General features: G+C 34.9%; 1 protein-coding gene across 6 annotated transcripts in view; it reads right to left on the bottom strand.

Annotated features, from left to right (window-relative positions):
- The window catches only part of EPHA7 (EPH receptor A7), a 194,550-nt gene that overhangs the window by 124,314 nt on the left and 55,184 nt on the right, over positions 1 to 15,052 (bottom strand). For all 6 annotated transcript variants that reach the window (XM_008263222.5, XM_002714589.6, XM_008263223.5 and 3 more), the window contains exons 4-5: positions 7,498 to 7,653; positions 6,353 to 6,688 (exon numbers count right to left, since the gene is read on the bottom strand). In XM_008263222.5, coding sequence (XP_008261444.1) covers positions 6,353 to 6,688; positions 7,498 to 7,653 — 492 coding nt within the window. The remainder of the gene's footprint in view (positions 1 to 6,352; positions 6,689 to 7,497; positions 7,654 to 15,052) is intronic.

Here is a 15,052-nt window from a genome sequence, read left to right as displayed (position 1 = left end):
TGGATTATATAGCTAAATTCTTGAAGATATTAGTCTATGGTAAGATCGCATAACCACTCATGATAATTCTGAGGTCAGTGCTTACTTGATTGCAATACACTGGGTGCCTGCACTGTAATCTACCATGTGACCTTTATAATGTTACACAAACTAAATTTTTAGTTGTAAAATGAAATCAATCTTACCAACTTTACAAATTTGCTTCAATTTTAATGATATAATTATGTGTGTTATATAAACCATTCGTTCATATACAACAAACTTGATGGCATGAGGAAAAATTTTTCTTTTTGAAAGACTCAACAAAATATCTGAAATGCATTAAGATATCTCAACATCATAATGACAGATTTTTCTGATACTTTGTATTTTAAAAAATGTCATCTTCATATATTTTGCCTACTAGAATTAAGACTAGTAGGAGAGATTGTTTGTTTGTTTTCAGATAAACTATTATATTTATTATCTCAAGTTAAACAGAGTCAATTATGCCACTTGCCTATTTAAAAAACATCCTGGTTCCCCACCCCCCACTGTCTTTCAGAAAGGTCTATTTTCCCACACATTGATGTTCCCACTCTTCTTTCCCTAAAATCTGCATTCACCCATGTTATACTCTCTTCTCTAAACAAGCCCTGAAGTTTGCCCATCTTCATGATTTAACTATCTTTACAGGATATTTTGATAGGTTTCCAGCAATCCCTTTGGTAAAGGACTGAAGAAGTCATTTCTCCAACTGCTCAGAGAGCTATCAGGAAACACACCTTAATTCCCTGTCACCTTTGGAATTTACTTGTCTGAAAACTAACACCCTGCTCCTTCTTAGGAAACCTATAGCCAATGTCTGGACAACACAGAAGTATAAAACACTCAACTCAGGACGACTAGCAAGTACCTTATAGATAGAGAGTCCCCATGGAGTTGGCTGCAGAGTTCAGTGAGCATGCATCATAACTCAACTTCCCCTCTGCTCAGAACTGTTTCCTTCTCTTTTCTGGGGGTGTTGATGCAGCGTGCACACCGTATTAAAACTCAGGCATACTAATCTGCATCAAAATGTTTTGCTTCGTGGAGCCAAACTTGGGAAACCATCCATACCCTTTTTCAAGAAGCTTCAGTATCACTTTAATTCCTTCCTAATGCTTTTCAGAGCACTAAATTATCAATCTTATTAAAAATTAAAAGTGCACATATTACTCAGCTACTAACAATTTGTAGCAAATAATACATTGTGCAATGGTATAGTTTGTGTTGTATTCTTACTTTGTCCATTTATTTATGGATGAAACATGACATGTTAGAGGCTTATGTCTCTAAAGTTCATGGTCTCCTAGGGAGATTATGTGAGTCCAAAGAAGTGGGTTGTTTCAACTTTAACACTCTTTTTATTCCAATTTTACATTTTAAAAGTACTGGGGACATTGTAAGAGTCCATTAAATAGTAAGTATTATTTTGTTATTATTTCTGCACTATAGTATACTTTAACACACGCTTTTTTTATTCTATCATATGTAACTGGTGTCAAACTATAAGCTCCATTTTAATAATTCATGGAGTCAAATACAATTTCAGGAGAAAATTCAAATTTGTTAAAGTGATTTGTCCAAAATCATGGAATTATGCTACTTAATATCAAATCATATGTCTTTTCCATTAAGGTTACAATTCTTTGACTCTTGTATAATCATTTAATTTTTCTGTGTATGACTAGTTTTCCCATTGGCGTTAGTTCTACAATACCCTTTTATACACTAGCATGTGGAATGAACTGTGTTAGATGGTAGTCACACAGAAAAACATGTCACCATTCCTGATCTGAAAGATGATTGCTATACCACCTAAGTTCCTTTTGGAAGAGAACACATATTACAGTTTTGTATTGCCTCTTCTATCAAAGATGAAACTGTTTTTAATTACATAAATAATCCCAGAGTGAATGATGGTATTCCAGAAAGAGATAATTTTTCAGTGATCTGGTTTTTCTAACTTTCATACTCCCACAGACTATTTTTGTGCCATCATAATTGGTCTGTGGAAAGAAGTAGCAGCAATCACAAAGTTTTAAATGAGGAAGAATGGTGATCTTTTTGAAGGCCTAGAGTCCATCTGGCAAAACTATATAGATTGATTTTTTTCTCCTGTAAAACTCCACTTTTTTTCCACAGACAAAACGAATCATTCTTTTTTCAAAGTTTTGTAGCTAATGCTGTTTTACAGCCTGGATTACATTACTGTCAAGTATCCTATGGTTAAACGGGTAAATATATATATATACATATGATATACATATATATATATATACTATGTACTCCTCATGAATAGAGAACTATCAGTTACCTTCTCATCCTTAGCATCCCCCAGTGTTCCTGACACACAGTAGATACTTAGTACAGCTGGTTAAGTTAATAATTACAAAGTAGCATTTAAATAGTCGGATTTAAGAACAGATAATGAACTGTTAAGACTGTATTTGTTCAACAGAATCTTCGAATTTAGGAAGAGTAAGAATCAACACAACATAAGCCAAACACATATTCTTCCCATCACTTACATGTGAGTTTTCAGAAATTTCATGAAAATGCATACTATGAGAATTATGAATGGATTTCAACTTGCTTATGCATCAAAATTATCTTTTAATTTCATTTTTCATGAAATTTATAGGTATTATTGTACTTAAAATTATCTCCAATATCCAGAAGTCTGATCTCTGTGATATCAAGAGTATAATTTCTTTTTTTTTTTTTTTTGGACAGTCAGAGTGGACAGTGAGAGAGAGAGACAGAGAGAAAGGTCTTCCTTTTTGCAGTTGGTTCACCCTCCAATGGCCACCGTTGCTGGCGCGCTGCAGCCAGCACACCACGCTGATCCGATGGCAAGAGCCAGGTGCTTATCCTGGTCTCCCATGGGGTACAGGGCCCAAGTACTCGGGCCATCCTCCACTGCACTCCCTGGCCACAGCAGAGAGCTGGCCTGGAAGAGGGGCAACCGGGACAGAATCCAGCGCCCAGACCAGGACTACCGACCGGGACTGGAACCCGGTGTGCCAGCGCTGCAAGGCGGAGGATTAGCCTAGTGAGCCACGGCACCAAGAGTATAATTTCTAATAAAAATAAGTTAGCTTGGATATGTCATATATTCCTAATAAATACATATGAAATTATATAGATATGTATTCAAATACAATGGTTCTCTAAATAAGTCACATCAAAGGTAGAATTACTGTCTTAAATAAAAATCTCAGTCTTGAGATAATTGCTGACCAGACAATAGTCATTTTCTACAGACTGAACAAAACTAATCTCTTCCTCTCCCAATGTTGTAATGTAATTGCCAATTCTGCATAGACATTATTTCCTTTCACATTGCAAGAAATAAAGATTTTGGTATATTTTGCCTTGACACGTTCTCAAAGAGTTATATAAAAAGAATTAATCAGCATTCATTTTTCTAAGTGTTGCAACAGGCTTCTAATGAGAATAGAATTTTTTTTAAGTTTTCTCTAATTAAGGAATATTTTTATTTTATCCTCATTTTATTCCATGACAACCCAAGAGTATGCCCCTCATCAGGACAGATCATGTTCTGAAACTCAAATTCTCTACCCTCAATGCTGTTACTCGTCTCTGAGCAAGGGACAGTGTTCAATGCACTTCCTCTCACACAAACACTGGTATAGGGTCATGAGCTACACATTGCAAGCATAAAAGAAAAACAACTAGAAGTGTACATACAACCTTTCCAGCAGTGCCTGATTGTTTTCCATCCTTACTCTCCTGTTTTCACAAAAACATACAAATTCTTTGAATACACTTTTTTATACTAAGACATGCACAGATTGTTTATGAGTGGGACCATCAACCAAATATCCAGGTGGAAAGTCATTATTCAAGTGATTGCAACATAAAATAAGTGGGTAGTGATGGCGTCTGACTAGTGAACAATGAGAATTTCAAGAATTATGCAGATTTCTTTTGGATGGTCATAAACTCAGACAACTGTAATTTGAAGCTGCAAATTCCTCCCTACCTTTAGAAAGGACTGGTTATGGGGGAAAATGCAGATACAAAATGTAATTGAAAAATAATCACAGACACATTTCAAGTTTCCTCTGTTGAAAATAAAATTTTAGCAGTCTACACAATAAATAACATTTTTTTTTCTTTTTGAAAGGAGAAAAGCTAACCATAAATTAATGGGTTTTTGCATTTGATATGTAGTAGAGAATAGGCTGAAAGGTCAGGACTAGATTGGCCAAAGCTGGAAGCTCAAAATTTAATTCTCGTGGTCTCCCATATGCACAGCAGGAATCCCACAACCTGACCCATCACTGCTACCTTACAAGTCTGCATTAGCCAGATATCGAACCTACATATTCCAATATGGAACGTAGATGTCTTAATCAACATCTTAACTGCAAAGCTAAATGCCTACTTCCAAACCTAGCTTTTTAAGCTTTTAAAATATTTATTCTTGGAATAAATGTGTTATATTTTTTATTGTGTTAAAAATTACATGCCATAAAACTCAATCATTTATAAGTACACAAATCAATTCATAAGTTTTAAAACTTGTGCAACCATTACAATTTAATATTTTCATATTTACAATACTCACTCCCTTAAAAAAGAAAACAAAAGATGCATTTCTTCTTAGAAGACAATGAATATTCAGTATTGTTTTATGTAAATACTGTGAGATAAATTCAGTAATTTATGAAAAATTTATGACCTATTTAGCCCATGTACTAATAACCTTAAAAATTAAGCAATACACATTTAAAGAACAAGAAAATAGACTCCTAAACTGGCTAATATGTCATTCTACTTATGGTATTAGTTTAGCATCTGCAGGTTGTACTAAAAAATACAGAAAAATGTCATTTGTTGATATCAGTAACATAAAAAAAGAGATATTCTAGCTAAGTAGACCTAAGAGTTTATATAAATTCTATCAGTAATAATGTTAAAAATCCTAAAATGTAAATTTTTCAAACCCATTCTCTATAATTATGATGACAAATTTCAACAAGTTAAAGTGTCTAATGATAATTACATTTAATAAGAATACTAGTAGTATAAATATTGCTAATAAAATGAGTAAGCTATTTCATTTGTGTAATTATTAAAGATTTAAATTTCTATGCTTTGCTTTACAAATCTGATTTTACATAGAAAGCCTTATTTGAAATAGTCTTTTAAATAAACATCAGAAAGAAACCTTTAGAATAAGAACTCACTAATCTGTCCAAAATGGCAAGCATGAGACCATATGCATAGCTTTCATCATGCAAATATAATTTAAAAAGGTAACATTTGTAAAAATTGCATGGAAATGAAAAATAGATTAGGCTGTGCCCAGAAATTTGGGGCAATATAGGTTGGTTTAAGACAGTCAGCCAAAGAGCAATAGAAGTTATTCTAAGCCTATTACAGTGTTCACAAAACTTGGTAGTATAGTGTTGGTCCAATTTCACTAATGATGCTAATACAGCGTTTGGCTACGTCTACAACATAGCATCTTCCTTGAGCAGTAAAAAAATTTTTGGAAGGTTGAGAAGAGCCCAAATTTTTGAAACTTTCTTCAGTAATATGATTTTTCTGATGGTTTAGAAAGTTTACAATTTCTGAAACTCTCTCCCAATTTGTATTTTCCAAAATACACTTAGCACGACAAAGAGCAGAGGAAGTCATATCAATTGCTAGTAAGAAAATAAATGAAAAGTGCTTTTAGACTAAGCTAAAAGTTCAAAATTATCATAGTTATACCATTTCTTATGACGTGTACCAAGTATTTATTCCAATTTTATGGACATTAATATAATCACAGGTCTACTAATGAATTTCAAATTCCTTCATGCAATTTAAATGCTAACTTGTAATACATATATTACAAAGATTATATTCTATGCAGAAAAAAATTAATTAACATTATATGAGGCAGTATAGTCAACTTTTTCATTATTCCTAATTATCAGCTAGATTATGAACATGAGCACATCACACAAAAATGGTAAAAATATGAAAAATATACTACATCATATTTGGTCAACATTTTTAGTCTCTTCTTTGTCTATATCTTTCAACACAATTGTTTATTTTAAAGTAGTCCTAACTAGCTTGCAATTTATTCCTTTATTTCTCATGCCAGATCTTTGGAGATGTTAGTGAATATAATAATACTCCATTAGGCAATGGGAAAACTAATAAGGAAAAGTTAAAAGTGTACATAATCACCAAGAAGGAAAAACCAAGCTCTGTATAGCATAACTAAACACACAAACTGTCCAAACAAGACACTTCACTTGCACGGTCACATCATTTATTCAGTGAAGGCAAACACAAAACGTACCTGCTTGACCAGTGGTGATACTGACGGCAGCAAAGAGCCTCTGGGATCGGCTTAAGTCAGAAACTCCATTTACAGCTTCAACTTCAAAAGTATAATTAGCATGGGCTAGCAGGTCCATGACTGTGACATAGTTATCCTCTAATCCAGTCTGCTGGGGCATGTATCCAATGTTACTCCCACAGGGAACACATTCACCTTGTTCCCAACTGCATCTTTTACATAAAATTCTATAGGTGACATCGTTTCTTCCCCCATTGTCTGCAGGAGGACTCCATTCCAAACTTACTGTGGTTTGGTTGATGTTAAAAATGAGGTTCTGTGGTGCAGATGGAGGCCCTTTGGAAACCAAAAATAGAGAAATAAACAAAAGTAGAAAAATACCTTCACAAAACAAATGAATAAAATGATCTGTGTGGAGCACTAAGCTAGTGGCTCCATTACCAAAGAGAAAACTAGCTGAAATGCTTTCTTTCACATAAACATTTCATTACCTTTACTAGAAAAGCCGTATAAAAGCCTCCTTGAATTCACTTGGCAAAAGACTTTATTTATTTTCCATGTAGTATGTCAAAATGAAAACAGGATAACAACTGTCTTTGTACTTTTGCCACAGTCTTTAGCTATTTTTCTTCCAAGCAATTAAAAAAGAACGGTTAATACACCTAAAAAAACAGTTGTGCAGTTGTCTAAAAATAGTTCTCCTTTCTACCATGTAACAGAGAATACATTTATTCATTCTTAATGTACTCAAGAACAATTCACAGTAATGTCTGGAATTGGCTTTGCATTTAGTCTCAAAGATTCATTAATTGAAGTACCAAGATGTGATATTTGCTCTATTTAGTGATGGAATTGTAATTCAGAAAGCATTAATTTTAATCACATTTCACATCCATGTTAGATTTTATTAAATTTTAATTTTATGATTTGTTAAATACATTTGGAAAATGTTAAAATTCATACACAAAATTTTAACTGAAGGTACCTATTTTATTTTGTTGTCATAACCTTATCAGTTTATGAAAAAATAAATCTATTTAATAATAAACAAGAATATTTGAATACATCTAGTTTAATGATGTCACAATACTAAAATGGGTAGAAGGATCTAAGAGTCCTTCTTTACTCTGGTAGTATGAACTTACTTGTGCACGCAACATAAGGCGGGTCAGATGGAGCCCTATAATACCCATCTTCACATTCACATCTTGAGGAACCTTCTTTATCAGAAAAACTGTGAGTTGGACAACGAGAGCACTGAAGATCTTGTGAGGAAGATTTGTAGAACCCACGGCCACAAGCTGGGTATGAAAAAACAAAGTACGAATGGGAAGATGAGACAAAACAGCCTTTTTTTAAAAAAAAAATTAGTAATATTTACTAAAAAATTAAATTTATTTTATAACAAGCCCTTCATAATAAAATATTTCTCTTATGTATGTCAATAATCCAACTTAAAGAGTACATTTAAAACAAAATAATTTCTTTAAAAAATGATATAGCACACTTCCACACACAATCAGCATCATTTCAAAGCATAGGGTCCCCAACTAATCACTAGCATAATTCATTTAGATAAAATCTTAGGATATTTATTTGAGATATTTAATTCCAATTTAGCTTTGATTTCAACACAACTTGTTTGCAGCAGCATACTTCAAAGTTATCTTTTTGATCTAATATAAATTTAAAGTTTTATGTTTTAATTTGATTCATGTGTAAAAATATTTGTATAATTTTAATAATTAGACTAGTAATAACAACATAAACATATGCTCCCAGATTTTCAGGAAACTTCAAAATATAATTTCAATCAATATAAGTTTTAAGGCAGGCCACCTCCCACTAAAGGAACATCTTCGTTACTAAAAATAATGAAATCCTCTAAAACGGAGAGGACTGCCCCATCAAAAACAAGGGGAAAGCTGTCCACTGTAAATAGTTATTGCCTTGTTTCTCCTATGTTGAGAGAGGTTAAGTGTTCAGTCACATTAACACAGCCACATCTCTCAGCAATGAACTGACATATAAAGAGAATCTCTCTTACCTTCTAATGAAATAACTTTAAGTCACTTAGATTTTGCTAGTAAAACAGGTAACCAAGCACCATCTAATACCACAGAAAATTTCATCTCTTTATTTTCAATTAAATTTTACCAAGTTAATTTATAACTATTCCAATTATTTTTTCAATTAATCAACAGTATTATATATTAAATATACTGAAAAATCTATGTATACTCCCTGCTTATTAAATGTATATATTTATTTAAGTACTAGTTACATTTAAATTTAATGAGATTAACAAATCATATCTGCAAAGAAAAGCTAGTGAAGATTTTACACAAATTTTAGCATTAATTTATTATTTGCAGGTTTGTTTAATATTCTGTTATTGAGCATGATTCAGAAAATTAATTACATCTTCATTCTTGGGGAGTGAGAAGTGGGAATATACCTATCCTACTGAGAATGCCTTGGTCTCCAGAAAAAAAATTGAATCATTCTTTATTTTGTTCATATGTTGAATATTTAATGCATAATTATGCTGTATTTCAGAGCACAAAATCACTTCTTGGACTTCAAGAATCTAAGACTGTTTTATGTAAGATATTCTATATAACTAAGAAACAATTAAAGGAATGTTAGATACCTGGTGATAAACAGACTGAAACCTGTACAGAAATACAACCCAGTCATTGTAAATATAGGATCCAATGTTGTCTCAGAAGTCACCCTGAGTTGACGTCTCAGTTCATACAAAACGAACACAGTCATAAACATGATAGTCAGAGAAGCAGAAAGCATCCTCACATGTTCTCAGCAATGGTTATTAGCAATGTAAAGTACACAGCAAAAACAAAGATTGATTGAAAAATAACAAAAATATAACACTTTAAAACATTTCTAAAGATATGATCTTGCCACATAGAAAAATGGCTAACTGGCCGGCGCCGTGGCTCAATAGGCTAATCCTCCACCTTGCGGCGCCGGCACACCGGGTTCTAGTCCCGGTCGGGGCGCCGGATTCTGTCCCGGTTACCCCTCTTCCAGGCCAGCTCTCTGCTATGGCCAGGGAGTGCAGTGGAGGATGGCCCAGGTGCTTGGGCCCTGCACCCCATGGGAGACCAGGAAAAAGCACCTGGATCCTGGCTCCTGCCATCGGATCAGCGCGGTGCGCCGGCTGCAGCGGCGGCCATTGGAGGGTGAACCAACGGCAAAGGAAGACCTTTCTCTCTCTGTCTCTCTCTCTCACTGTCCACTCTGCCTGTCAAAAAAAAAAAAAAAAAAAATGGCTAACTGGTAGCATGAATAATTTAGTTTAGATTTCTCACAATTAAAATCCTTTCTTTAAACTTTCAATACATCTTGCCTTATGTATAATGAAATTCAAATATCAGAGATAACAGCCCATGAAACAGAGACAACACAATCTGCAGATTAAAGAATTGAAGCCCAAAGAAGTAGAAAGAATGAAATGGAAGGAAGGAAGGGAAGAAGGGAGGGAGGGAGGGAGGGAGGGAGGAGGAAAGATAAGCAGATAGAGGCAGTCAGAGGAAAGGTGTGTGCTGACACAAGTGTTTGATTACATTTTGTGTGTATGATAGGAGGTAACACACCAAGGAGATGAGGGACCACAGTCAAAACATAATTTGACATTTACTAGGGAAGCCTTCCACAATTACTAGGCAGCAAAATAGTGCCTACTAATGAAATCTCAGAATTCCCATTCTCCCGTCACATACAAAAGTTTCTAAACAAATGCTTTTTCCCATTTTTCTCACAATTAAGGCAGAGCATATCTTCTTGCTCAGCTTACATGACTCTTAGAAAATATTTGATGTTTAATATAGAAAAAACTAAAACTTCAACACCCAGATTTGAAATTACATTAACTTTTATTATCATTTTAACAGATGGGAAAACAGATTTGAAGCAACATAACCTGGATTCTTCAAATTATTCTGTTTGTCTAGGACAAAACCAGATTTAGAACACAGGACCACTGACACCCATATGCTAGTCCAACAGACTTTACTGCTGAATGAGCTAAAGTTGGGCACTTGCTTAATGGGTCTTAAGGGCTTTAGCAACTATAAATATTAATTTTCAATGGATGTCTATTATCTTCTATTATAATATTCTTTTCCCAATTTAAAGCTATTACTTTAATTTAGAAAACTATGAAATAATATCCTAGCACACTTTAGGAAGATATATTAAATAGGCATTCTCAATCTCACCATGAATTTTGGCACTGATGAAACCTACAAAATTACAGAGTAAATGTACAGCTATCATTAAATAGATAGTGGCAATACCGGAAAAATATGGTCATAAAAGTCTTAACATTTTTTCTTTGAAGTAATATTTTGTCTTAGCTCAGTTAATATTGCAAATTATAAGTTATAACAAACCAGTTTTCACTTAACCTCCAAGGAAACTATCAATTTAGTGTTATTAAAAATAAGTAGAAGATCTTTGGAGCAATGGTGTTAAGAGTAAAGCCAAGAACATGTGAAGACAAAAACTTTACCTCTTAGGATAACAATGAGCAGTTGGGCAGGTTTTAGCTTAGGAAGGAAGTTAACAGATGCTCTTAAAACTAGAAATTGTGATAAGATATACATGAAATTGCTAGAGTGAAATGCTCATTGTGATAAACTGGGGTGAATTGCCAAATCTGACATACACATAAGACATAAGAACTTTCAACTATTCCCAAATAAGCCACATGGAAATCTAGGCAATTTATCTTTTCTTATAAATGTAGCCGTTTTTCCAGAAAGTCAAATGTCTTGAGAAGTAAATGCCTTCTGAAATTTCAAAGATAAGTTCCCTTTGTACATAACTGTGAAGTATGCAAGAAAAACTTTCTAGGAATGGTGCAACAGCAGTTTTACTTTTCCTCCTTTGTTTAATATCTCAATTTATTCAATAGTACTTTAACTCAAAGAAAATTTCAATGGGCATAAAATGTGCACCATGGTAAAGTTCATTACAATAATAAACATACTATTTTAATTTCCAATATTTTGATGTTTTTGTTTTTAAATGAATATTGTTTTGCAAGTGTTTAGCTCTATTGATGAGAGCACTCCTTATCTATTTGTTTTTTTTACAGGAGGAGTGGACAGTGAGAGAGAGAGAGACAGAGAGAAAGGTCTTCCTTTATTCCGTTGGTTCACCCTCCAATGGCCGCTGTGGCCGGCGCGCTGCGGCCAGCACACCGCGCTGATCCGAAGCCAAGAGCCAGGTGCTTCTCCTGGTCTCCCATGGGGTGCAGGACCCAAGCACTTGGGCCATCCTTCACTGCACTCCCTGGCCGCAGCAGAGAGCTGGACAGGAAGAGAAGCGACCAGGACAGAATCCTGCGCCCGGACCAGGACTAGAACCCCAGGGGCTGGCGCCGCAGGCAGAGGATTAGCCAAGTGAGCCGCAGCGCCGGCCTGTCTTTATCTATTATTTTAATAATACTATTTTGAACCATTGCCACAAAAGCCTAGGATTGAATCTATTGATTGTTCTTTCAATCCTTAGGGACTTAATGAATAAAATAGCATAAATTCATTATTCTAGAGCCAACAACAATAATCTTGTCAGATTTCATACGGTAAGTGAATTTTTGCTCAAACTGTTCTTTGAAATTAAAATCACTAAATAAAAAGGGAGGAGATTTGATGGGACTAAGTGTGAGAGGCATGGCAGGATGGAAAGTTTCATTATGCTCTTAAAACTCTATGTATAAGGGCCAGAGCTGTGGCACAATGGGTTAAATCCTCAGGCATGAGGTGCTGACATCCCATATGGGCACTGGTTTTAGTCCTGTCTGCACTTGTTCTGATCCAATTCTCTGCTGTGGTCTGGGAAAGCAGTAGAAGATGGCCCAAGTCCTTGGGCCCCTGCACCTACATGGGAGACCTGAAAGAAGCTCCCGGCTCCTGACTTTGGATCGCTCAGCTCCAGCTGTTGCGGCCATTTGGGGAGTAAACCAGCGGATGGAAGACCTTTCTCTCTCTCTCTCTCTCTCTCTCTCTCTCTCTTTCTGTTTCTCTCTCTCTGTCCCTCTACCTCTTTCTGTAACTGTGTCTTTCAAATAAATAAAAATAAAATAAGAACAAATTGTCAACACACAAAACTTGATTCAAATAATATGTGGGATAGATTCCTTAACAAAAAAAACACAAAATGCAATAGAGGTTTCCTTTTATATATTAACTACTTAATAATAATAACACTGCACTAAAATTCAGAGTCCAAATTTAAAAGTACAAGAGATCTGCTGTTAAAATGTTGTTTTCTGATTTCCTACTAAACTCTTTAAGCAATCACATATTCCAGAAGTATCTTCAATGGATGTAAAGTGTTTAAGGAATTAGATATCAGGCCTCTGTGTCTAACTTGTATAACTCAGTCAATGGAACAATCAGAGCACTGGCAAAATAACTCTATTCTCCCATACAGATAAACACACACACACACACACACACACACACAAATCCTAAAGGTTATTAAATGACCTACAGACAAATTTCCACTCCTCTTTAGGCCAAATAATTAGGTTAAATGTGATACCTCTTCCTTCTGAATAGAGTACAGATACCCAGTCTTGCCATAGTTCTGTAGGTTTATGACCTATAGGGGTAACTTTGAAGGTAATCCTATCTGATTACATTTCTATGGAACCTATTCCCACAGTCGTGTTGCTCTATTAAATCCATAAAATTCTATAGTTCTTTGCAGTGAGAAAAGTCTTCTGAAATGTGCATTTTAGAAAATGTATTTATTTATTTTTGAAAGGCAGAGTTAAGAGAGAGGAAGAGACAGGGAGAAAGAGATCTTCCATCTGCTGGTGCATTCCCCAAATGGCTGTAACAGCCAGGTTTGCCCCAGGCTGAAGCCAAGAGACTAGAACTCCATCGGAGTCTCTCATGTGGGTGGCAGGGGCCCAAGGACTTGGGCCATTTTCTCCTGCCTTCATAGATACATTACCAGGGAGTTGGATTAAAAATGGAACAGCAGAGAGTCTAACCAGCGCTCCAATTTAGGATGCAGGCTTTGCATTTGGTGGCTTAATCTGCTGAGCCTCAATACTGGCCCCAATTTCCAAATCTTTATGGGCTAATTGTTTTGAAAATTTTAAGTTCCAACTCTGTCCCAAATATATATGACATCATCCCAGACATTCAGTTACTGATTATCCACATTTTAGCTTCAGGGCTGTACAGTAGAGGAGACAACACAAACGTCCTGACTCTACCACAATTGAATCATTAATAGAGGTTGGATGTTTCCATATTTAAAAAATTATCCAGGTACTCAGCACCAACACCTTGGAAGGTCCATCTTTCATTTCAGACTATCAAAGCTTTAAAAATGTCTGGTAATAAAATATATCCACTGTATGACTGATGAGAAAAAATGAGATAATATGTAGAAATTTAATAAATTACAGCTTTAGAAGAATGAAAATTAAAATCATTATTAACCAATCAAAAGTAGGCTAAGAATATGAATAAATGTTTCTCCATAGAAGATATACAAAAGGGAGCAAGTATTTAGCATAGTGATTAAGAAGCCTGCATTCCATATTGGAGTAGCTATGTTTCATACCCATCTCTGGCTCCTGACTCCAGCTTCCAGCTACTCATACCTCAGGGGACAGTAGTGGTGGTGTGTGCGACTGTGTTCCTGCCACCCACAGGAGAGGTTTGTATGCAGTCAGGGACCTCTGAGGGCAGTTGGGGAGTGAATCTATGTATGGAGCTCTCTGCCTGTCTGTTTCAGTCTGTCTCAGCCTCTTAAACAAATAAGAGCAACAACAACAAGATGCTCAACATCACTAGCCACGAATAAAATGAAATTACAAAGAAATATCTCTCACATCCTGTAAGACACCAATAATTGAAAAGAAATTACAGGTGTAAGAGAATATAGAGGAATTAGAGCTTCCTTAAACTGCTGGTGAAAATGTAAAATGGGACAAGCCACTTTGACAAAAAAAATCTGACCCTTCCCAAGAGGTTAAATATCATTACCAGAAGCTCCAAAATTCCACTTTCTGGTGTATGGCAAAGAGAAATGGAAACATCCACATAAAAACTTGTACATTCATAATATGGTCATCCATAGTAGCCAAAAACATGGAAACAATCAATTGTCCATCAACTAATTAATGAGTAAATGCAATGCAATATTATTTACCCATCTAAAGGAATTAAATATTGACACACAGTATAATAATATAGATTAACCTTGAAAGTGTGCTATTGGAAGACTCCATAATAGGCAAAACTATAGGGACATAAGTAGATCAGTAGATGGTGAGCAGAAATGGCAAGTGAGTATTAAGGGATGAGGAAATTGTTTGGGGGATGATGACAATATTTGCAGTGATGGTTGTAAACTCTATGACTACATTAAAACCCACTGAGTGTATACTTTAACGAGTGAGCTGTACAGTATGTGAATTTTATCTCAATAAGTGTGTTACAAAAGAATCAACTAATAATGTAACCTAAACATTTAAGTAGTCAGATTAAGAAAACTAGCAAACCTTATCTTTCTATATTAAATTTCCTCCCTAACACATACAACTTGTATTCATCTATTTTACATGGTTTCATTTTGTTATAAGAAATTAAATTATTAACAATATTAAAAATCAAATATTGTTTTTACCCATTTGTTAATTTGGTG

Source organism: Oryctolagus cuniculus, chromosome 5 (assembly GCF_051225735.1).
Source record: "Oryctolagus cuniculus isolate XC-2025 breed Fujian yellow rabbit chromosome 5, ASM5122573v1, whole genome shotgun sequence".
Lineage (NCBI taxonomy): Eukaryota > Metazoa > Chordata > Mammalia > Lagomorpha > Leporidae > Oryctolagus > Oryctolagus cuniculus.
This window is presented reverse-complemented; position numbering and strand designations above follow the sequence as displayed.